The sequence below is a fragment of the Polyodon spathula genome, chromosome 4 (genome assembly GCF_017654505.1).
Source record: "Polyodon spathula isolate WHYD16114869_AA chromosome 4, ASM1765450v1, whole genome shotgun sequence".
Classification (NCBI taxonomy): Eukaryota; Metazoa; Chordata; class Actinopteri; order Acipenseriformes; family Polyodontidae; genus Polyodon; species Polyodon spathula.
In genome coordinates, this window is record NC_054537.1 from 54,928,803 (window position 1) to 54,952,160 (window position 23,358).

At 39.6% G+C, this 23,358-nt stretch overlaps 1 protein-coding gene across 1 annotated transcript in view; it reads right to left on the reverse strand.

The window, feature by feature from the left end:
- The window catches only part of LOC121313953 (collagen alpha-6(VI) chain-like), a 74,541-nt gene extending 52,839 nt beyond the window's left edge, over nucleotides 1–21,702 (reverse strand). Inside the window, exons 1-6 of the mRNA XM_041246726.1 lie at nucleotides 21,646–21,702; nucleotides 15,152–15,250; nucleotides 4,498–4,592; nucleotides 2,851–3,444; nucleotides 918–1,532; nucleotides 1–561 (exon numbers count right to left, since the gene is read on the reverse strand). Of these exons, the coding sequence (XP_041102660.1) occupies nucleotides 1–561; nucleotides 918–1,532; nucleotides 2,851–3,444; nucleotides 4,498–4,567 (1,840 nt within the window). The 5' untranslated portion in view covers nucleotides 4,568–4,592; nucleotides 15,152–15,250; nucleotides 21,646–21,702. The remainder of the gene's footprint in view (nucleotides 562–917; nucleotides 1,533–2,850; nucleotides 3,445–4,497; nucleotides 4,593–15,151; nucleotides 15,251–21,645) is intronic.
- Nucleotides 21,703–23,358: the final 1,656 nt, after the last annotated feature.

The following is a 23,358-nucleotide window of genomic DNA, read 5'->3' on the forward strand; positions in this document are numbered from 1 at the left end:
CTTCTTGTGAACAGATTTCCCGGACAACTTTATTCTTTATATCTTTCAGGGAGTCAAAGTTGTAGACATAAAAAAACCTGTCATCTGACCCTGACAGTTCTTGGAGCTGTGTTTGGTTGGCACCTTTTACACCAATGGCATAAGTTAGAACTCCTTCTTTCCGTAGGGTTTCAGATACCTGCCTAACCTCATCTTGTGACTCTCCATCGGTTAGCGTTACAAGGTACCGGGGTACCATGTTTGGTCGAGTTATTACTGCAGATTGAAAGCATTTCTGTATGAAACGCAGAGCTCCACCGGTTTTTGTTCCTCCTTCTATCTGTCTGATATTCTGGATAGCCTGTTGTATGGCTGTTTTATTGCTATGATGAGTAATATTTAATTCTAGTGTTGGACTGGTAGCATATTGTACTGCTCCGATCCGCACATTGTCAGGCCCAATGTTGAACATTTCAACCATTTCTATAAGGAATTTTTTAACTTCTAAAAATTCCTGTGTTCCGATGCTTCCTGAGCCATCCATCAGAAAGTAGATATCAGCTTCTTCTGTTTCAACACAGCCTTTAGAGAGAGAAGATAAAGAAACAACACTGTAATTAATATTTTATTTATGCTTTACTGGGGATCATTTTCTGAAAGCACAAGCCAACATTTCAATTAACAAAATGTATCCTTACCTCCAGTCTTGTAACATTAAAAACAAGGGAACATCTTTATTGAAATTTTGAAATGTTATTGCCAAATTCAATTTGACCAAATTATTGTCAAAGCTTTTAAATCAAACAAATTCCATGCAAACAAAAAGCTGTCCATTCAAGTACAATCAGAAGGGGCATGCATACATCAGATACTGATGTGTAAGGAAGAAATCATGCAAAATACGAAATCTGGACTTGTTTTATAAGTGTGTTTTTTACCTTCTTTGATTACGTCACTGCGCTCAGATACTATAAATGCTTCTGTGAAAATCTCGTCACAAATCCTGGTTTGTATTATTTCCTCGAGAGTTGATAACTGTAAGAATGTGTCCACGGTTGTGATAAATTTTTGCGGGGGATATGACGCAATCTCCCTCAGCTCTGTTGTATTGGTGTCCTGGATTCTCACAGTGAAGACTTTTACCCCGGCACGCCGAAGGCTCGTCGCAGCCTGGCTAACATTGTCGCTGGAATCCTTGTCTGTGATGAGAACTGCAATTTGCTGAACGCCCCTGCTCCCATTACCTGCAAAAATTTCTTTCCTCACGTAATCAATGGCAGCACCAGTATTGGGGTCCCCTGTCCTTCCCACATATGGTAATTCCTTTATATGCTGCAAAACATCAGTCTTATTTGTATATGTGTTAAGGTAAAACTCCACTTTCAATTTGTTATTGTATATTACCAAACCAACTCTCACTGTATTGTTGCTAACATTCAAGGATTCGACAATCTTGTAGAGGAAAACTTGAATTTGGTGAAAGTTTGCCATGCCGATGTTGCTAGAATGTTGGACTAAAAAGACGATGTCTGCCACAGAAGCATTTTGACATACTGAAAGAAAAGAAAGAAAGTGGTCTTGTTAGTATCATGGATGAAACATTATGAAACGCTTCTACATGATTAGACATACCTTTTTTGAATAACAAAGTCTATTGTGCTAGGAAAATCATAAATATTGCATTTTTAACATGCTTCAGTTAGCTTTTAGATACATCTGTATACACACTCTACAAACAAGAGGTGATGTAGTTTACATCTACAAGTCTACCTGCAAGGACAGCCGAACATGGGAATTTTTTGTCTTGAGCAAAGTACCATTGTGAAGTTAAATGGTTGTTAAGCATAGTTTGATGGAGATCCCCAGCACTACATAACTTCCCAAACATAACTGGAGGTCAATTCCCTCCAGGTATAATTTGCCAGTATTTCTATCAACCAGTGTGCCATCATCACCAACACTCACCTGCCAGTTTACCACCTTTGGTGCTTCCTATAAACCGCATGTGGGGATCTCTGATGGTCCTAAAATATCTATCAGGTAATCATCTCACTAAGCCCAGCAGGAAAGTAGCCAAAATATTGTATCAATATACTGTTGTGATTTCTGTATATTCTATAGTTCATTGCATTTACCATTCTGCTTATTAAAATCATGTTCTACTATATATTGGTCTTGGACTATTCAATGATAAAAACTGCAAAATGAAGCACTGCAACAGACCATGCAGATGTCATCCTTTACATGCTATGCTTTAGCAGTGGAGTTTGATGGAGTTCAATTTTATATGCACTACACTGCAGACTGTTGTTAAAGAACAGTTAAATGAATATCAAAATCAGTTTACTCCAGAGTGAAAGCTTTGTGATTAAGGTCTATGATAATAAAAGTAATAGACAGAAAGATTTGTTTACACTGTTCTAAACTGAAAAAATAAATAGCATTTGACCACACATTAGGCAAATTAGCCTTTGAAGACATCAACTAATGACACCGCATCTGCAAACATTTCTTTGGCTAGTGGATAAAATTGAAATACTGCATGGCCATATCTTCCCACTGCTTCATGTCAGTGTTCTTGACAAGGTCACTGTTGTATATGAATGGTTCCTATCCCTTGCTGTTTATAGCTTTTTCCTGACCTGACAGACATTTTTTTATAGTGCCTTTATAGGAAAAAATTTATAGAATAATGTAAAAACCAACTGAGTTGAAAGGTCACATTGATCATAATTTATATTGAATCGGAAATCATAAACAAATGGACCAGACAACAAGACCTACAGACAAGGAAAACATAACTGAATCTCAGAATGATAAGACACTATAAATATAAAATGTAACACTTTTCAAAAATGAAAACTACTTTACCTGCTGGTGGTTGGCTTGCTCTCTTAAACTGATTTTCTGTATCAGTTTTGATCATGTTGTATATGTTTTGAGATAAAGGAGTCAGGTTGTCTGCAGATAAATTGAAATACTTCATGTCCATATCATCCCACTCCTTCATGCTGGTATTCTGAACTCCAATAGGAACAATTTGCACACCATGCTTTTTTACAGCGTTGACAGCTTCTTGAAATGGAACATACTTTGAACTTCCAGAGATAATGACGACTAAAAATTGAGGGATGCCTTCCGCCCGGCGACTTCCAGAAGACTCTTTAAAGTGGACGTCGTAAGCGTGCTTGATGGCAACCCCAGTCTTCAGCTCTCCCACTCTCTCAGCTTTGAACCCAAGATTCTTTTTGATGTAGTTCAGCACTTGATTCTTTCCTTTAAAAGTATTAAGAAGGAACTCTGTTTGGGCATCTTCACTGAACTGTGACACTCCAATTCTGTATTTATTTGCTTGGACATCTAGTTGCTGCACGACTTTGTTAAGGAAAGTTTTCACCTGTTGAAAAGTGCTGCCTTTGGAGCCATCAACTAGGAACACCACGTCTGCAAAAAATTCTTTAGTGGCTGGAAAACATAATAAAAAAAATCACCACAATGTTTCCCCTTATAGACATTTAAATTTTGCAGTTTTTCCATGCTTTTTGTCTATGCATTTATCATATTTGATCATGATTTGCCTTTTTTAAAAACATGCTTTATCATGCTTTTTTACATTTGTTCTACATTTATGATAAACTTTCATAAAGGCAATTTTCTTTTTACTGTTTATAGATTGGCTTCTTATTAGGTAGTATGAAAAAAAATCACAAACTGAGTATTGTGCAAAAATGGTGAATACATGTTTTAAAAATGTGGTAACATTTTTGGACCATCTCCTTAGAGATTTCTTCTCAAGGTGAAATTAATACTCTTCTTGTACTGAGCAGCTGAAAACTTATCTGTTGAGATGGGTGGTAAATCTCCCAGACTAGTGTATTAAGCTCCTACAATATTGTATGTCCTCTGAAGAGTTAACTAGAAGCTGTGGTAATTTAGAAAATAAAGAAATAAATAGGTCTATTCAATGTACCTAAAATTGATGGATCTAAATACTGACACATCTGCATATTACAGCTGGCAATCTGCCGTTATACTTACTTTTAAAGACTACAATACTCTAAAGAGACTCGACAACAAACAATAAAGAGTTAAGAATTTAAAAAGTCTGCTTCTTGTTTTAAAGATGTAATACTTAGATTAATGGAATAGAACCCCAGCATTAGATTTTGTAAATCTTACCCATCTTCAGTTCTTGAGATTAGTAAATGCTGTAGGCCATGAGAAAACATATAAAGAGAAGGGCAACAAACTTTTTTTTTCATTGTGTTAACAAAATAGCACTAATAACCCATACGTAACAACACAGGGATTCAAGTTTCAATTAGGAAAAAAAAGTGAAAAAAGGTTATTAGATTTATGAACTTCAACTACATTCAGTCAGCCAAGCTGTGAGTGTTTAACGAGATGTGGCCACATCTGTCATGATTAAAAATGGTTTTTTTTTAAAAGTATGAATTAGGCCAGATTTTTCATCACGTAACAGCTTAAATCACATTATTAAAACAAAAAGAACAGTACCGCTGGTCTGAGATTCACAGACAGGCATCCATGTAAAGAAAAGAACAGCCAAGAGTTTAAGCTTCTCCATTTTTATCACAGATCAACTATTGTTTCTGAAAAAAAAAGACATTATGCATATAACAAAAAATGCATTTCTCCCATCTCACAGTTTTTGCTCTTTCAGTGCAGAATATTTATTTGAAAACATGCATAACATGCATATGTGTTACACCAATGACAGATAAAAATAACCATTTGAGCACTGACAAATTATCAAATTGTGAAATGTGCTTTGAGCAAATGCTCAGTTCCTGAACAGATTTTAAAGATGCTGCTCAATCTGTGAGTAGCAATTGATTGCATGTTAAAAATGGGCATCAAGTGAAATACAAACATTTTAAAATAATACTTTTTTTATCGAATGAACATAAAATTGGCAAATTATATTTATAAGATACAAGTCAATGATTCATTATTTATGTATTTATTATTTACTGTAAAGCTTCAAATAATTGCCGGCGGTCTCCAATAATCGTCCTTCTCTAATAAAATATTGCAGCGTTTGTATTGCATAGTATTATTAATAAAGGCTGCCCTTGTATAATCGCTGCCCTCGTTTAAGGGCCGCAGTCATTTTGATCAATTTAAAATAAACGCTGTGGCACAACCTTTAATGACTTTGCTGGAATGTTGTAATTTACTTATGTAATTTCTGTAAGGTTGTGTGCAGGTAGCTTTTTCATGATTGCATTATTTGCAGATGTTAGTGATCTTACATAATAAACGCAGAGTCTCAAATAGTCGCCGGTCTCCAATAGGCGCCAGGGCTACTGGCAAACTGTAAATTAATTTAAAGTTTTACAGTATGCAGGAAGTTAGCCCATTAAAACCGGGCCTCATTTTCAAGCGGGTCATTTAGCAATTTAGGAGGATATTGATCTCAAACATTAAACTTCAAGCGAGTTTGAAATAACAATTGTTTTATTCATATTATAAGACTATTATATACACAGTATTTAAACTGCAAAATTAAACGCTAATCCACGTCTAAGTGGAAGAAGGACAGAAAGAAAGAAAGAAAGAAAGAAAGAAAGAAAGAAAGAAAGAAAGAAAGAAAGAAAGAAAGAAAGTATGCTTATTAAACATTTTATTTATACATTTATTTTCATAAATCATGGAAGGGGTGAACTGCCACTTTTTAGAAAACCGGTTTAGCAGACCCGATCAGCATCAGCCTGTGGAATAAAGACTAAATCACTGTATTAGTTTTTACAAGGCTTGCTGCTGTGGCATTTAGAATTGCACTGAATGCCCTTACGCACACAGAAGTACTTCTTTCCTTGACAAAAATGAAGCCTTGCATAGTTGCTGCTGCTGTACAAAGAGAAAGTTTGTTTTCTTTGGGTACTTAGTCCAAATTGGGAATCGGACAACTAAAATCGATAGGTTGCGGATGCAACCCCGGTTCCCTGAAAGAGAAAATAACCATTAACGTATGGGACATTGCCGTCAGGCAGTAGGGATTGGCTGAGCTTTATAGCAAAGCTGGCGATAGGCCTCTGCGCGAGCTGCTGTGTAACCCCTCCCCCCTGGGAGCTTACTACACGCAGCGCTCGGAGACTCTCTTCCTCTTTTGCTCTTCGGGCCGAGAAAGCTTCTGGAGCGACCTCGCAGGTTAATGGTTATTTTCTCTTTCAGGGAACCGGGGTTGCATCCGCAACCTATCGTTCCCTTTCAATTCGAAAATAACCATTAACGTATGGGAACAGTGTACCCAAGCCGTCACGAGGGAGGATTCGCGGCAGTAGGACAGACTTACGTCATAACGCAACTGTGTAGGTAATACATCTAGGCATATGCGGAGCTGCGCCTCAGTGTCTATGATCACAATGACACCTGTCCTAAGGTGGGGTATCAAACACTACATTGGCATCCTGAGGTGCCATAGAGTGTAGTACAGATGCTCCAAATAATGGAGCAGAGGAATCCAGCACGTTTAATCTGTAAAACCGCATAAAGGTATGCGGTGTAGCCCAACTGGCTGCCGCGCAAATATCAGACACTGGCACCCCTCTAAAGAGGGCCCAGGACGTTGCCATACCCCTAGTAGAATGCGCCTTCAACTGCCCTGGCGGTGGAAGGCCTGCAGACTCATAGGCTAATTTAATAGCATCCACTATCCAGTGGGAAAGACGTTGTTTTGACAACGGCTGACCCAATGTCTTAGAACCATGGCATATGAACAGTTGTTCTGTTTGCCTCACGGTCTTTGTACGGTCAATATAACACCTCAATGCCCGCACAGGGCAGAGCATGTGTAACTGTTGTTCCTCTGGAGAGGAAAAGGGAGGAGGATGGAACGCCATCAACTCGACTGGCTGGTTCATATGGAACGGGGATATAACCTTTGGCAGAAAGGCTGGATTTGTACGCATGGAGACCTTAGAACCGTCTCCTGTGAAGCAGATACACGAAGGGTGCACTGACAGTGCATGTAATTCACTGACACGTTTTGCTGACACTACCGACAGCAAAAACGCGGTTTTCATAGATATGAGCTTCATATCCACTGAGTGGAGAGGCTTGAACGGTGCCTTGGTAAGGGCTTCTAGCACGACGTCAGGGCTCCATGGCGGTAAGTTGGTCACTCTTGGAGGTCGCAAGTATCTTGCACCTTTAAGGAACTGAGATGCCAAAAAATGGCAACCCGGTGATAATCCGTCAACGTGTACATGGCAGGCTGATATGGCGGCTAAATACACTTTAAGTGTAGAGGGAGATTTCCCTTCAACTAACAGTTTCTGCAGAAACTGTAATATTACTGCCATGGGACAAGATATTGGGTCATGGCCCCCCACCAGACACCAATCTTGGAAAAACTGCCATTTGTACGTGTACTGCGACCTGGTAGAGGGCGCTCTGGGGCTCTGAATGGTCGAGATCACAGCTGTCGAAAGCCCTAAGGCTGACAGGCGCTCCTGCTCAGGGGCCAAGCCCATAGCTGCATGAGCTTGGGGTTCGGGTGCCAAAGCCAACCTTCGGCCTGGGACAATAGGTCTGCTCGCAGGGGAAGCTCCCACGGTTGACCATGCAGTAACTGCACCACGCTTGGGAACCATACTCTCTGAGGCCACCGAGGAGCGATCAGAATCACTGTCGCTCGCTCTACCCTGACCTTCTGTAAAAGGGTGGGGAGCATCAGAGTCGGTGGAAATGCATATAGGACTGGCGGCCAATCGCGAGCCAGTGCGTCAACTCCTAGGGGGCTGTCGGGATCCCTCACCGAGAACCATAGTGGGCAGTGAGTGGTCTCTTGCAAAGCGAAGAGATCTACCTGCGCTCTGCCGAACCATTCCCAGATGCGCTCTACCACCTGAGGGTGGAGACGCCATTCTCTAGGTATCTGTTCAGTGCTTGCAGATCTAAAATAGGGCGGAACCCGCGATCCTTTTTGGGCACTAGGAAGTATTTGGAATAGAACCCCTGGTCGATCAAAGTAGGGTCTACTTGTTGAATGGCACACTTCCTGAGCAGTGCCTGTATCTTCGCATTCAGAGCTGAGGACTGAACTGAGTCCTCCACTGCAGTTACGACCACCCCCCTGAAGGGGGGAGGCTTTAACCAGAACTGAAGGGTGTACCCGGTGGAAATGGTCTTGTGCACCCAGATGTCGTTGGCACACTGTTGCCAGAACTGGAGCTGTGGAACAGTGTAGGGGTGGGCTAATAGCTGCCTGGGAGTCTCAGGGCTGCTTTGGCTGCTCACGCTCACAAGGGGCCTGGCCGGAGCCACGAGGACGTGACCTGCCACCTCCTCTAGGGCGCGATATTACGTGCTGCGATTGTGTAACCCCAAGCCGCACTGATAGACCTGCGGGGGGGGGGGGTCTTACCACCCCATGGTCACGTCTGCTGCTGTGGCGGTGCCTTGCACTAGGGCTGTCCCTGGGGCCGCTTCGGCTGGAATTGTTTACTTGGCCACATCTTGGCCATTTGCTGCGACGCCTCTCGTGCTTTGACGGAGCATTGTAGCATCTCCTCTACTGCAGGACCAAACGTGTGTCCTGGAGTGATTGGAGCGTCCAGAAAGGGGGCCTTGTCAGGCTCCTGCACTCTCGCCTGTGAGAGCCAGAGCTGTGTTCTGGCCACCACCATTGAAGCAATGCTCCTACCCTGAGCCCGCGCGTTGAGCTGGGCTAACCTTACCAGCAGCTGGCTGATCGTGCCTAGCTCGTTTCTGAGGGCCGCAGAAGGGCACTCCGGAAGGTCTCTAATTAGTGCCTCCTGGTAGACTGTCAGACGACTGGCTACATTAGACAGTCTGACTGCCTCCGTGGCCGCAGAATACCCTTTCTTTAGGTGTATCTCTGTGGTTCTGCACTGTTTATTAGGACACGCTGGGTCCTTAGTAAGCCCAGTGTCGGCGTTTTCACCAACGCGGCGAACGCAGCGTCCACTGGTGGAAAGGACGCTAGGCCAGCCTCGCTGGCCCCCTGCAGAGTAAAGGCCGAAGCCTTGCGAGACGTCGCAGGAGCAGAGGCCGGAGCCCCCCAAGTAGACTGCACCTCTTTAACAAAGTCCGGGAATGCTGGGAGCATCCTGGACTGACGGGACTGGGCCAAAGGCGACTCAAACAGAGATCGCCGTGGAAGCTCTGTCTGGGGCCAATCAATACCCAAGCAGCAGGTTTCTCTGTCAACCACAGACCACATAGGGTCGCAGTCCTGCTGCGGCTGTATTGGAAGGGAAACATCCGATAGACGGTGTGGGGGGGCCACTGGTTGGCTGGAGACGGGTCCAGTGGGCTGCTCTGGGGCTCGAGGCACTGCAGTAGTGGGACGGCTGAGACAGTGTGGGAAGATCCCAGTGAAGGGGCGTGCCCACCCATTGACTTCTTGGCCCTTTGTCGAAGGGTGTGTGTCTGAAAGACAGCACAGAGACTGCAAAAAGCCCTATCCACCAGCGCGGATGCGGCTTGCTCTGGCCCGAGACATGCCACGCACTCCTCGTGAGGGTCACTGGCAGGCAGCTTAGCCTGGCAGGATGTGCACTGGTGAAAGCCCGACATCTTGTGCGAGCACGGCACCGTAAACATTGACCGAACGGCAAGCGTAGAGTCGAGAACGTCGAACAGCAAGCGGCAGAGTGCCGATGCGTCGAGCGTATAGCGTCAAGGCGTCGAGCGTGGCGGCAAGGCGTCGAGCGTGGCGGCAAGGCGTCGAGCGTGGCGGCAAAGCGCCGAGCGTCGAATCGGCGAGTGTCAAAGCGGTGAGTGTCGAAGCGCCAAGCACATAGCGTCAAGGCGGCAAGCATCGAGGATGTGGCGTCGAAGCGCCGAGCGCATATCGTCGAGGCACCAAGCGTCGAGCACGTGGCGTTGAATCGTCGAGCACGTAGGGTCGAAGCGTCGAGCACGTGGCGTCGAAGCGCCAAACGTCGAGAGTATAGCGAGCACAGAGTCCCAAGAGCGGAAGCACTACACCAAGCACCGAATCGCTGACACCTCGCAGAGCGAGTACCTAGAGTCGAGACGCAAGCACAAAACGCCTAAGTGTCAGCTGACCCGTAGAGCGGAGACGCTGGTGCTGGTACAGTGTCTTATTTGGTGTTAATACTTACCTAGGTGCTAATGGGAGTATGTGCTCTGTGGTAGTTCTTTTTGGTGAAAAGGTTTTTTTTTATTATTCTGGAACGCTGCAGCGAGTGCTTGGTGTACTGTAGAAAGGACTGTAGGGCAAGCCATACAGCTACCATGCGGTGGGGAACACACAGCAGTGGAAGATTCTAGAGGGCTGCAAAGCAGACTCCACTCACACACACACGGTCTAGCCAGACGAGACCGACTGCAATATGCGCGTGGCAAAGCCAACGACGCGCATCAAAATATATATATAAATCTGAAATAGAAATATATACAACCCAAAAACACACAATATAATAATAATATTAATAATAATATTATAAATAATAGGAGAAGACGGAGACCGAGAGGTTAAACAAAAACACGATGCCGAAGCAAAGCGTGAAGGATATATATAGTAATATATAAAATATAAAACACAATTATATAATCCAATAACCAATAATAAACGTACTGAAATAAACTTGGAGAAGGGGCCAGAACCAGCTTCTCAAGCCTAAGCTTTGTGAGTACAATCAGTACGAGCTCTACTACCTACCGCTACTGATGCTGAAGACAAAAGAGGAAGAGAGTCTCTGCGCTCTGCGTATAGTAAGCTCCCAGGGGGGCGGGCTTACACGGCAGCTCGCGCAGAGGCCTATTGGCAGCTTTGCTATAAAGCTCAGCCAATCCCTACTGCCTGACGGCAATGTCCCATACGTTAATGGTTATTTTCGAATTGAAAGCCATTCCTACTGTAAAGGCGCTCCAGAGATCTTCCAGCAGACTGAAATTGCAATTATTTTTAAAATTAAAATTATTTTGTCAGTCATTGACAATATACAGTTATTCTCAAAGCTGTTTACTCCATATTGTCATTAGCACATTAATATTATAATAATAATAATATATTATAATAATAATATTAATATCAATAATAATAATAATAATAACACTATGTAACACAATTTTTGTTCCTGGGTAGTAAGTGTTATTTCCTAATTGCTTATTCCTCAAAAGTATAGAAAATGGCTATTATTCCCCACAAACTTTGCTTTTGTGACCAGGACAGTGATATTTCAAAAAATCACTATTTCCAATGAGAAAACGGGCGAATTTGTGTATTTTCGTTCACATAAAGTCAGAAAAACATATGAATCCAAATTAACATGTATTTATACTAAAGTAATACAAAAATGACTACAAAAGATTTAGAAGTGAGTAGTTTTTCGAGATTTATGATTATACTGTAAATCACTTTCATGAATCAGACCCCAAATGTAGTCTCCCATCATGTTCTCGTTATACTGTCCTTGGTAGCGACGTTCAAAGTCCAGTATATCCTGGTGGAAGCGCTCGCCTTGCTCCTCCGAGTACGCTCCCATGTTCTCCTTGAATTTATCAAGATGAGCATCAAGGATATGTACTCTGAGGGACATCCTACAGCCCATTGTGCCGTAGTTCTTCACCAGAGTCTCAACCAGCTCCACATAGTTTTCGGCCTTGTGATTACACAGGAAGCCCCGAACCACTGCGACAAAGCTGTTCCAAGCCGCTTTCTCCTTACTAGTGAGCTTCTTGGGGAATTCACTGCACTCCAGGATTTTCTTTATCTGTGGTCTGACGAAGACACCGGCTTTGACCTTTGCCTCAGACAGCTTACGGAAGAAGTCTTGAAGGTACTTGAAGACTGCCGACTCCTTATCTAGAGCTCTGACAAACTGTTTCATAAGGCCCAATTTGATGTGCAGTGGTGGCATCAGCACCTTCCGGGGGTCCACCAGTGGCTCCCACTTGATGTTGTTCCTCCCCACAGAGAACTCAGTCCGCTGTGGCCAGTCCCGCCTGTGTTAGTGCGCCTTGGTGTCCCTGCTGTCCCAAAGGCAAAGATAGCAGGGAAACTTGGTAAAACCACCTTAGAGACCCATCAGGAATGCTACCATTTTGAAGTCTCCTATGACCTCCCAGCCGTACTCTGCTAGGCAGCTGGAACTAAACTGAACTGGTGGGCTTAAGGCCCCTGTATTTATACTACTATTTATATTACTGGAAAGTTCTAGAAAGTTCTAGAAGTTACTCCAAGTTTACTCAGCATTGAATCTATCTGGAATGTTCTGAAAAATAGGTAGATTTCAAAATATCACTGTCCTGGTCACAAAAGCAAAGTTTGTGGGGAATAAAAGCCATTTTCTATACTTTTGAGGCATAAGCAATTAGGAAATAACACTTACTACCCAGGAACAAAAAAAAAAAAAAATTGTTACACGGTGTAATAATAATAAAGTTACCAAACAAGAACTGAATAGTGGTTTTTCAACAGTAGGTACCTGTTCCTGTAAGTACCTTTGACAATCTAGCCCATTTTCCCCTATTAAAATAAAGAAACCAACTGCATCCTGACAATAACCACCGGAGTCTCCAGGATAAAAAGGGTAAAAAAATAAGCACAGTGAAGGTAAACAATTATATCATATCTACAGCTATGGCCAAATGTTTTTATTCACCTTGTAAGGTTTGGTTTTTTCTCACAAATCTTCTTCAGGTAGTTTCATAAAAGAGTTTTAGTCAGCAAATCAGAGGCATTACAACATTGATAACAGCTGATGGCATGCTGAGCTGCCCTGGTACAGAGAACATATGTCTGAGCTGACATCAGTGTAGATGTTAGTTTCCGATCTGAGCTTTCATGGCATCAGAGATGTTTGTCTGTTTTTCTGATTCTGCATGGCACAGAGATGTTTCTGAGTAAATAAATACAGCATAGATATACAGCTAGATTGATTAAACTTGGTCCTATTTCCCTACCGTGATGCATAGCATGACCACATTAATAGTTAACATCTGCGTTTCTTCTCACTTCTCAGCAGAAACCCAGATAACTAGAGGTTACATTTAAGAACAATTATTTTTGCACAATTCTCACAGGCAGCAAAGCGCTACACCCACGCATCACAAGGTCGAAATACAAGACGTGATTGGAAACTATGTGATGTGCACCAGCTATGTACAGCTTAATGTTAAGAGTTCATTAACAGTGCCTTGATTCAGAGCTTACATTAAACAGGAAAATCACACAGTGTTTACAGAGTTTCAATGATTAACGTTTAAAGGGGCAATATAAGCACTTGGTTTCATAATGGAAAGGAACAAACAGCTCATGAAACAAAGAACTTGTGCAATTTAACTGGAAAAACCTAGTGTTCCATTTGTATAATGTGTTATTAGGTGTGACACTTTACCTAAAGTTATAGCATGTCACTTTTAATAAAAGTAAGTAGTTTTAAAACCAGTTCTAATTGGTTTGATTATCATTTGTACATAGGCTGAAAACAGCTTTCTACGCAGAAACAATATATGCGAAAAGAAAAGTGTATCATCACAGCTGCAATCTGAGTTATGAAAAGCCAGTCACTCCAACATGGGTTTATTTCAGGGCATGTGCCAAGCTACAGAGCTGCAAGGTCAGGGCAATACATATGCAGGCATCACGCAATCAAACAAACTACAAAATGATATACCAAAAGTCTGCCGGAAGCCCTAATGGTAGTACAGTATTTAATATTTGATTTTGAAATGTCACGTTTTTCAATTTGTCAGTTTTTTGTTAAGTATATGGAAAACTACAAAGCCAAATGTAATTCAATATGTTTACGTAACATTATTCAGCAGGTTTCATTTGGCTTTATGAAGCAAAATTAGTTAATTCTGTAGGGTGATGCAAAAGCTGCAGTAAACATACCGGGGGGGGGGGGGGGGGGGGGGGGGGGGGGGGGGGGGGGGGGGGGGGGGGGGGTGTTGGCTTGGTAGCATTGTCCTTCTATATTGCTGTGTCATTTCAAAGGGTCATGGGTGAATTGACAAAGAGGATTAACGATTATATCAGTATCCCACTTAATTAGGAGCAGCTACAAAATATTAAAAAGGAGTTATGACATCGCTGGATATCCCAGAGTAATGGGAGCCATTGATTGCACACATGTTGCACTCAAATCACAGCAGCACCATGCATATGCATACGTGAACAGGAAGGGGTTCCATTCATTAAACGCTCAGTTGATTTGTGATGCATCCTATAACATCTGGAACGTATGTGCAAATTTCCCTGTCTCCTGTCATGACTCTTACATTTTGACACAATCTGCTGTGTTTAATCATTTCAGAGACCCAATACACCACTGACATATTAGTAGGTCAGTATTGTAAGACCACCTAGAAAATTAAATATTTGTAGTTATGAAAATATTTGTAGTTATGAAAATATTTTAGCCTTTTCTATATGAATGAGATTTGTTCGCTTATTTTAACCATTTGTAACCTTATGGAACGTTTGTTGTATTGCTAAAATGAGCTACCGTTATTTGCACCCAGTGCAATGTTACTTCCAAGAAATTATCGATACAACTGTAGCCTATCTGGATAGTAAACTATATGACTTAACACTTGTGTCTAACCCACACATGAATGAAGAACAGGCATACAATAGGTCGCCCAGAACCACTAGGAATGTGATCGAGCTGACCTTTACTTTATTAAAAATGAGGTTTGGGTGCCTCGACAAACCAGGGTCAGGGGCACCACAGCCAGGGAGGGCAGAGGGGTCATGGCTTACCCCACTTTTAAAAGACTGCAAAATGCACATTAAATGAGTTGTATATACTAAGCTGTGGCTTCGATTTTAATATGTGAAATACCATTTAATATGTGAAGTGTTCTAAATACATGTACATTCTGGATGACAAAATGCACAATTTTAAATGAAGTTTACAAAATATACAAAAATAGATATTCCCTTTTTTTTTTTTTTCATTTGGTTGCTGCTAGTTTCCATACAGCAAATTATGCTTCCATTCATTATTTTTGATCTTGTTAGCATGCATTTTGAATTATGAGTTTGACCCCCCCGTCTCATAAAACCAGCCACTTAATCTTTCTCCATGGCCATGTTTGTGAATAATTTTAAAGATAAATCAACAAGGAAAAAGAGTATATGACAGGAAACCAGTGTTAGATAAATACATGTGTCTTTACATAAAAATGTAATGCACAACCTTACCTCCTTCTAGCCAAAAATAATCATTACTGTTGAACTTGGCTTCCAGTTTCAAAAGGATGAAGCTGGACTCGTCCAGATATTCTCTGTAACAGCCAAACCCTAATTAGTAAAATATAAAATAATGTTATTTGAAAGCACAGGTGTAAATGTTCTAATCTGCCACCATTACCTAAAACCCCCAGAAAAACCACTGTGGCATTGGAGAGTACAATTAAAAGAAACAAATCAAATCATAGAGCGTAAAGGAATGAGCTTTGGATAGGATGACAGAACTACATTTATGTAGCATTTATAAATACATGTAACAATTATAATTACAATTACCAATATAGCTGCAAGCAGCAATGACTGGGGTCCAAGCGCCAGACCATGTGACCTATGACGGTATTTCACATGTGGCACAGTAGCCCACTGGCCTCTATTAATCTTTTTAGTATATTGTACCATAGGAGCATATATGGATTGCTATATGTGTTTCATAGTAACCGTTACCCTATCTGCACTCTAAAATTAGTTATAAGCTAGTTTTGCATTTGACCTTAGGGAGAGGTCAATGTCACAGTCAAGGTAACTTTTGAATAGGGCACATATGGGTTGCTATATGTGTAACATAGTAACCATCACCATATCTGCACTATAAAGAGTTATAAGCAAGTTTTATATAAGTAAGGTAATAACTGCAAATATGGGTAATGTTTCAATTGAATCAGCATGACTGTTTAAGAGAAAAAGATGTTTGAATATTTTTGACAAATCCAAGATGGTTCAACCAAAAGCTCACGAAATTCAGTACGCTGGTAGATGCCTATGTGCAATAGTCGGTGATATTCGGCAAATTTGCGTAAGTCACATAGTTCAGCAGCCATATTGGATTTTGCAGAATTTGTTAAAACGCCTATGTATTGAAAACTACTTATTGCAGAGTTCTGAAAATTGCTACACATGTTGAGGGATAGGCCCTGATTAACTGTTGTTAATATGAAACTGATTGGTACTGTGGTTTGGCAACCACGTTGATTAATGTGATAAAATTACCATAACAATATAAAATCATCAAAATTCAAACATCTTCCCTGAAACCGCTTATCTGATTGAAACAAAAATTGGAATAAAACATCTCAGTATGGTCATCTGTTACGCTCGTTCAAGGAAAGTTGCCACTGTGAAAATCATGGCAGCCATGCCGGATGACATCATCTGCATACGCAACTGACTATAAAACTGCCTTTTAAATGGCTACACCAAACCTCACAAAACTCGACATGGATGTAGAGGACTATGGGATGTTGTGCCGTGGTCAAAATGGCGGCCTTTGGTGACATGGTGTGGCAGCCATTTGGGATTTAAATTTTGGACAATATTCAAAAGTCTTCTTCTTATGAACGGTAAATATTACAGCTGTGAAAAAAAATGGTACATAATGCGCTCATGTCCACGACTGATTCCACTTAAGCAATTGATCGGTTACATGGTGTCGTGGCCATGCTGGATTTTGCGTAAAACGCTTAAATGACATCTCCTCATGAACCCTTTGTCCGATTGACGTGAATCTTGGGTATGCGTTACCTTTGCAGTGTACTAAAAAAATTATTCATGAAAAGTTCCTACATGAACAAACATTGCCGCCACAAGCCAATCAATATGGGTGACATGCCAGTTTTGCCCATTTTTCACCCTTAAATTCCTACCCCTGGGGCGCTGCTACCATGTTAAGCAGCAGTCTAGAAATAAATATTTCTGGAAGCAGCCATTTTTCGCTGGTGTCTAGAAAGAATAGTTTCACTAACTCATGCAACTTAAAACAAGGTAATTACACTGGAAAAGCTGATATTATTTTACACATACACATAGTACAGTATACAATGACACATACTGTAAACTAAAAAAGCATTTTTTGAAGCCCTGTTGCAGCTGTACAACATCCATACGAAGAAAAAAAAAACTGCCCGTGCTTTTAAAACCAGAAGACAATCGAAACAATAACACGTATAATATAGGCTTTACAAGTCACACCAGAGCAGTTTGTTTAAAAATCGTACTAAAATTGTTTAGAAAAAAATACCGTGTTCTCGGGTTGTACAGAAATGTACTGTAAAGTGAGACGTGTGTGTGTGTGTGTGTGAAACGCTATTGTTAGCTGAACCGAAGCCAGTCGGGGAAAAAAGCACCATTTAAACCAGAAGACAATCAAAACAATACAATGTATAATACATTAGATGTACAAGTCACATGAATATAGTTTGTTTAAAAATCGGAATCAAATTATTTTATGACTTAACTGTGGTAAAACAACAATCACAAATATTGAATAGCGAACCGCGCGTGTAACCCGCTGGGGGGATGGGGGGTAGGCGGGACGGAGCGAGGTGCGGACTGCGAGCAGATTTTTCACTTAATTAATTAGGTAATGAAAAGTATAGACAGAACTCTTCAGGATCGCTTGCTCTATGAAATACAAGTACAGTAGTGAAGATCGCATGGTTATTTACAGAGAATCCCACCCCACTCCCCCCCAAAAAACGGACATTTCATTATAATTAATCGTAATCGTTGTTTACTTAAAAGAACCTTGTGGACACGAAGGCATGTACAGAACGGTATACTGACACACCCAGTGTAAGTAGGGTTGCCACCTTTGCCACAAACCAAACCCGGACATATTTCTCAGTCAGCCTAGCAGCCTGCAAAACTGCAGCTGTAATACAGTTTAACACAATACCACTAGATCTCGGTACAAATCAATAATCATGCATTATACACAGTATTGTGCTCTTGATATTTCTAGCAATTGAACTTGCAAGCCAGAAAAAATAGTAGCTATATCAAGGTAGAGCAGAGGCTTATCTTGAAGGCAATCTGATTTTTTTTTACCCTCAATATTATTAAGCACTATTTATTTATTTTTCTTTCAAAACGTTTACCACAATATTCCACGCGGTTTACTCTGAATCCCATGCGTGGTTAGACTCTGTTCAGGCTTCGGTTCAGTATCCCAGCGGCGCAGTAAACGGAAACTAAGAAAAAATTCTTAGTAATTTACACGCAGTGTATGTACCTTAAAAACTGCCCTGGTTTGTCAACTGTTTATTTTTAAGTAGCCTACATGTAAAACCATCAAACTATCGGGTTTTTTGTTTGTTTGTTTGTTTTTGAATGCATATTTCAGTGGGTGTTCGTTGTGTAGATGTCAGTAGATACTAACTTACTGTATTTAGTACTACCTCTTAAAATGTATTAGCGAAAATAATATAATTTCATATCTGGTAGCCAACGTGTTGTTCCTAATCGTGCTGTCTGTTCAGTTTTCATTGTGTTCATAAAATTCAATTTTGTTTCATATAGCACATTGACAGCGTTCATAGGCTTTGTACAAAAACGGAGATTTACTTTCGTGTTGCAGAAAAATACTGCATTTTAAAGTTCACCACACGAGGGACACATATGAGCATTAAAACTGGTAATTCCTGATAAAAAATGATATTGTCTTACCCCGCCCAGTATAACCTTATTTTTTTTTATATTTGCCATTTTTCATTACTGTGAAACAAAGGGACGATGCAAAGATCACGAGTGACCTGCTAATCGTTATGCAAATAATCATTAAAACGACTGCTGCCACCTTGTTAGTGGAGGCGAACGACATTTTATCGTTATACAATGAAGCCGTGAGCAGCCTTGTCAATACTATATTAAATAATCAATTATTTAAACAAACAAAATCTAAATCTGTGATAAGTGATGTATAATTTTACAATAAAGTTAATGTTAATCAATTACATTAAACTGACTATTGATAATTCACACACATGTAAAATATAGCACGTTGAAAATGTATGCTATGCTGCAAGGTTTGGGGAAGGCGTTTCTCTAAAAGCTGCGTGAGGTCAAAACAACAACAGCCAAGCGCAGCCGCCGCAGCAAGCTCTGGGTAACAGAACGCAGCATTGAAATATGTATTCTGTGTCGTTGACCGTTTCTTTCAAAACCATTATCAAAATGCAAAAAATAATTTAACAAAAATATCTTACTCAGACAGCACAGTGATGTTTTGTCCAAATGTTTGCCCTGTCTGTAACAAACACAGCTGCATATAAATTCTTCAAAATTCTGACTTGTGCAGGCCTCAGGGAACTAATGCCGGCAATTGAATGAAGCCGATTGCTTAGATGCATTTCACTATAAAAGCTAGTTAGGATATTGTTTGCATCCAAATAACATTTTCATTTGCTGCCAACCAATGCTTCCAATATTTTTGCCAAAATTGACATAGTCGGCTGTGTCCAAAGTGATTTGTGATGATCTATAACAACCAATGCGCTTAAATTTCACAATAACTGCTTGGAAGCCTTTATAGTTGCTAGCAACTCTAGTAATAATAATAGTCTTAACAATTACAATAGGGTTCCCGCCTCATTGCTTTGACCCCAAATTACAACAGAATTGTTGCTCAAATTGCAATTACAATGCTATTTTGTTCAATTACAATTTCACTAAAAAGTACCATAAATGGCTTCACATGTTAACATGTATGCTCTGCTTGTACTATCAAGCAGTAATCACATCTATATATACATACAGAAACATACTAGAGAACATTTTTTCAAACAAATGGGGCCAGTAAGTGTTTGAAAATAGGAGAAGAATGTAAAACACAACATGGAACTGTGAAGGATTAAGCTTGGAAAGATGTGTACTTGAAGTGAAAAATATCTTGTTGGTATCATTTACCCTGATATTACTTTAAATCCTTAAGAATTGGAGATGATCCAGTGACACAGTTTTGTTCCGATTAATATGAATTACTTTTAATCCTACTTGATACTTTCTGACAATCCTTGTAGATACTCTGTCAGAAAAGTGAAACAATCCCTTAGATGTACTAAGCACCTGTTATACTGTCTTTATGCAAAATAAATAGTATGTGACAGGACAGCATCGCTGGCCAGGCTGTTATGATCAGGAAGGGGGACTCAGGCACAGAAAGCTTGCAGGTTCAACGCACTAATACACATTTTAATTATAAAACAAATAATAAACAAACACTGGAACAAAACAAAAGCCAGACAAGGCAGACACTTTATATACAACACAGAACGGACACAAATGAAACACATAAATAAACAAAACAGCACACCCAGGGTGGGACAAATCATTCTGTATGCTGGTGGCCATTTGGCCCCTTGCTTTCAAAACCTGGAGGACAAGTGAACTTTCATGTTAGCCAACATTTTCAAATGGGGACAATATGAAGAGACATGTATATTTTGCCCACTTGTTGCTTTTGCATGCTTTGTTTTCATGTAATGGGTGTTTTTTTATTATGTTTAAATTTTGGGAAGGGAACTATATACAATTGATGTGCCAGAGAAGTAACTACATACAATTCCAGGGGACTCTATTCTGTACATAAAATGCCAGGGAAATATATGCATTAAAACATGCCACGGGACATATACATTAAATGCCATGGAAGTATTTTCTTTGTGCATAAAAGGCCACTAAGTGAAGAATATACATAAAATGCTAGGGAACTATATACATCAAATGCCAGGAAATAAAACGATATTAATCAAATGCTTTATTTTTCAGTTAGTGTCGTAGACAAGCTGGCTAAATTCTCCTCATCTTCCGTTACAATCTATGTGAGATGCAGATGTGCCCTCTTTGTATATGCAGAACGGATACTAAATTAAATTGGCAGCATAAACACATTTAAAAACGGTCAATAAAAAATGTCTAACCGATTTTTCTGAAGGTTATACAAAAATTATTTGAGTGCACTGCTTTTGTAATTATTTGTATTATCAAGTACTGGTACAGGAATATAATATACAAAGCCTAAGTTATATATTTATCTCCTAAGTGGGCTCATTGCGGCTAAACACATATACAAACATATCATCAAAACACAGACACCAATAACAATATTGAGAAAATATAAAATATTTACATAAAAAGTAATAATATGCATTTGCCAATAATATCCACTTCTAATATGTTGCACAAACGCACTGCCACTGCACACCTACACTTTGTGCACAAATACACCTTTTGACACTAAATGTTATGATTCTATATTTTATTCTAGAAGTTGTATACACCATTACATCAAATAATAATAATAATAATAATAATAATAATAATAATAATAATAATAATAATAACAACAAAGGGGTTCAAACTTTGTACTGTAGCAAAAGCTTTGTTTTTAAATCTCTGAGTTTTTATTTTTATAGCAACATATCATCAAAATATATATTTCAATACAGTCACCCAGAGGATGAACAAGAAAAACTAAAATGTGACAATGAGAAAAGATTCTACTAAGAAAGTTACTTTACTTCCACAAAGCACTGAAATGCCAGATGCTGTTAAAATAACCTTTGAAAATATAAAAAAATAATGTAGATATTTCAGATAAAGTAATCAGATATTACCACTGCTAATTATAGAAGAACAATAAATAACAAAGCAATGTTGTCCATGGAACTTACCAAGCAGTTGATTACTGCAGACTGCTCTCACCGGTCAACTGGTTAACTTCAAGTGAACTTAAATACTTTAAGCCACTCCTTTAAGGGAAAATTCAAAACCTCATTTTCCAGTAAACCATGTATTTCCCAGAACAGTATCTCTACTGTATATTTCACTTTGAATCGAGATCATTTAGAGACATGTTGTTGTTATTGTATTCTTTTTGTATGCTGATGAAATGTGCTACATCTGCAGCTGTAGCAGCAAAGGAGATTGCTGCCCTCTTCCATTGTAAAAGGAGAAGATGTATTATAATCATTGGCAATAAATATATGTTGGACAAGAACTAATAAACAGCTCATGAACTCTTTAATACAGACAGATTTAAAAAAAAGGTATTTAAGCAGGGGCATCATTTCAAAAAAAAAATTCTAGAAGGGGCAAACTTGTGCCAGTATTGAACCATCATGCTAGCCTGTTTACAATGAGATAGCATGCTGTGCTTTTTCAACTACATTCTTATTCTTAAAATAAAATATAAAAAATGCATGGTGAAAGTATTTTTAAAGCACTAAGTTTCATTCTATTGCAATAAATGATTATATGATCATTTCTTGTTGACATCATGCATAATAAAAAGGCAAGATTAATTTTTATGGTTGGGTTTGCAATGGCTAAATAAGACATTAGAACAATCATTTAAAATATAATTTTTCACCTCAAAATCCCAGCATCATCATAACTTTATAATAGATGGAACACATTACATTGTATTACTCTGAGAAGAATACATACATGTGAAAAAATATTTCTGAAATGTTTCCCCTGTTCTCAATTTGCAAGAAATGGTGTGTTAATTTAATGTTTTACTTATGCAAAGAGTAATCTCCTTAAAGTGTATTAAGTATGTGCAATAAAATAGTGTTTAACTTTAATCTCCACATCAAGCGATAAAATAAACTAGGCATGCACCCAAAAATCTGAATGCATGCTGACTATAATTGCTACACTTTTCTTCTGATTACACTATTTGTTAAAACACTGGGACTTTCCTAAAGATAGGGTGGTCAAACTTATTTTTTAAATATAAATAGATTTTTTTAACCTAGCAAAGATATCTGAAACAAAAACTGTTTATTAGACCATTAAAAAGCTGTTTAATGAGTAAAAATCGGCTCGTTATTTAACAGGAAGTGACTGTGGCAAAGTGCCCTGCCCCTGGGCTATTTATTTGTGTTGTATGTTGCATGTAGTGTGTGAACTAACTTTGAGTTTCAATAGTTCAAAAAATAAAAGGGGTTATATTAAAGTAACATCACAATTCAAACAAAAAATGTATGAGGGCTGCATTTTCTGTTAAAATAGCAAAAGCTGACTTGGTTGTACAAACACTGTCTCTCACTGTAAACCGTCCGTCAAAAGTGGGAGGCACCCACTGAGCTGCTGCTTCCGTACTGCAGTAAAACATGTAGAAGTCATTTCAACACTAGAACTGCTGGGTTTATGGTACTACATTGAACCCCCGGCAGCAGTCATTTTGACAGGTACATTTTAAACAGCTTTGCTCTGAAAAGGAAAGACAAACTATCAGATACAACTTAAAAGATGTATTCATGAACATCATATCTAACATTTGCATAGAAACACTGTACTTAAATGAAAAAATAAACATAAAAGGCTTTATTTTCAAAATTAGCTCATTTAACAAAATGAAGGAATTAATGGCTGCCATG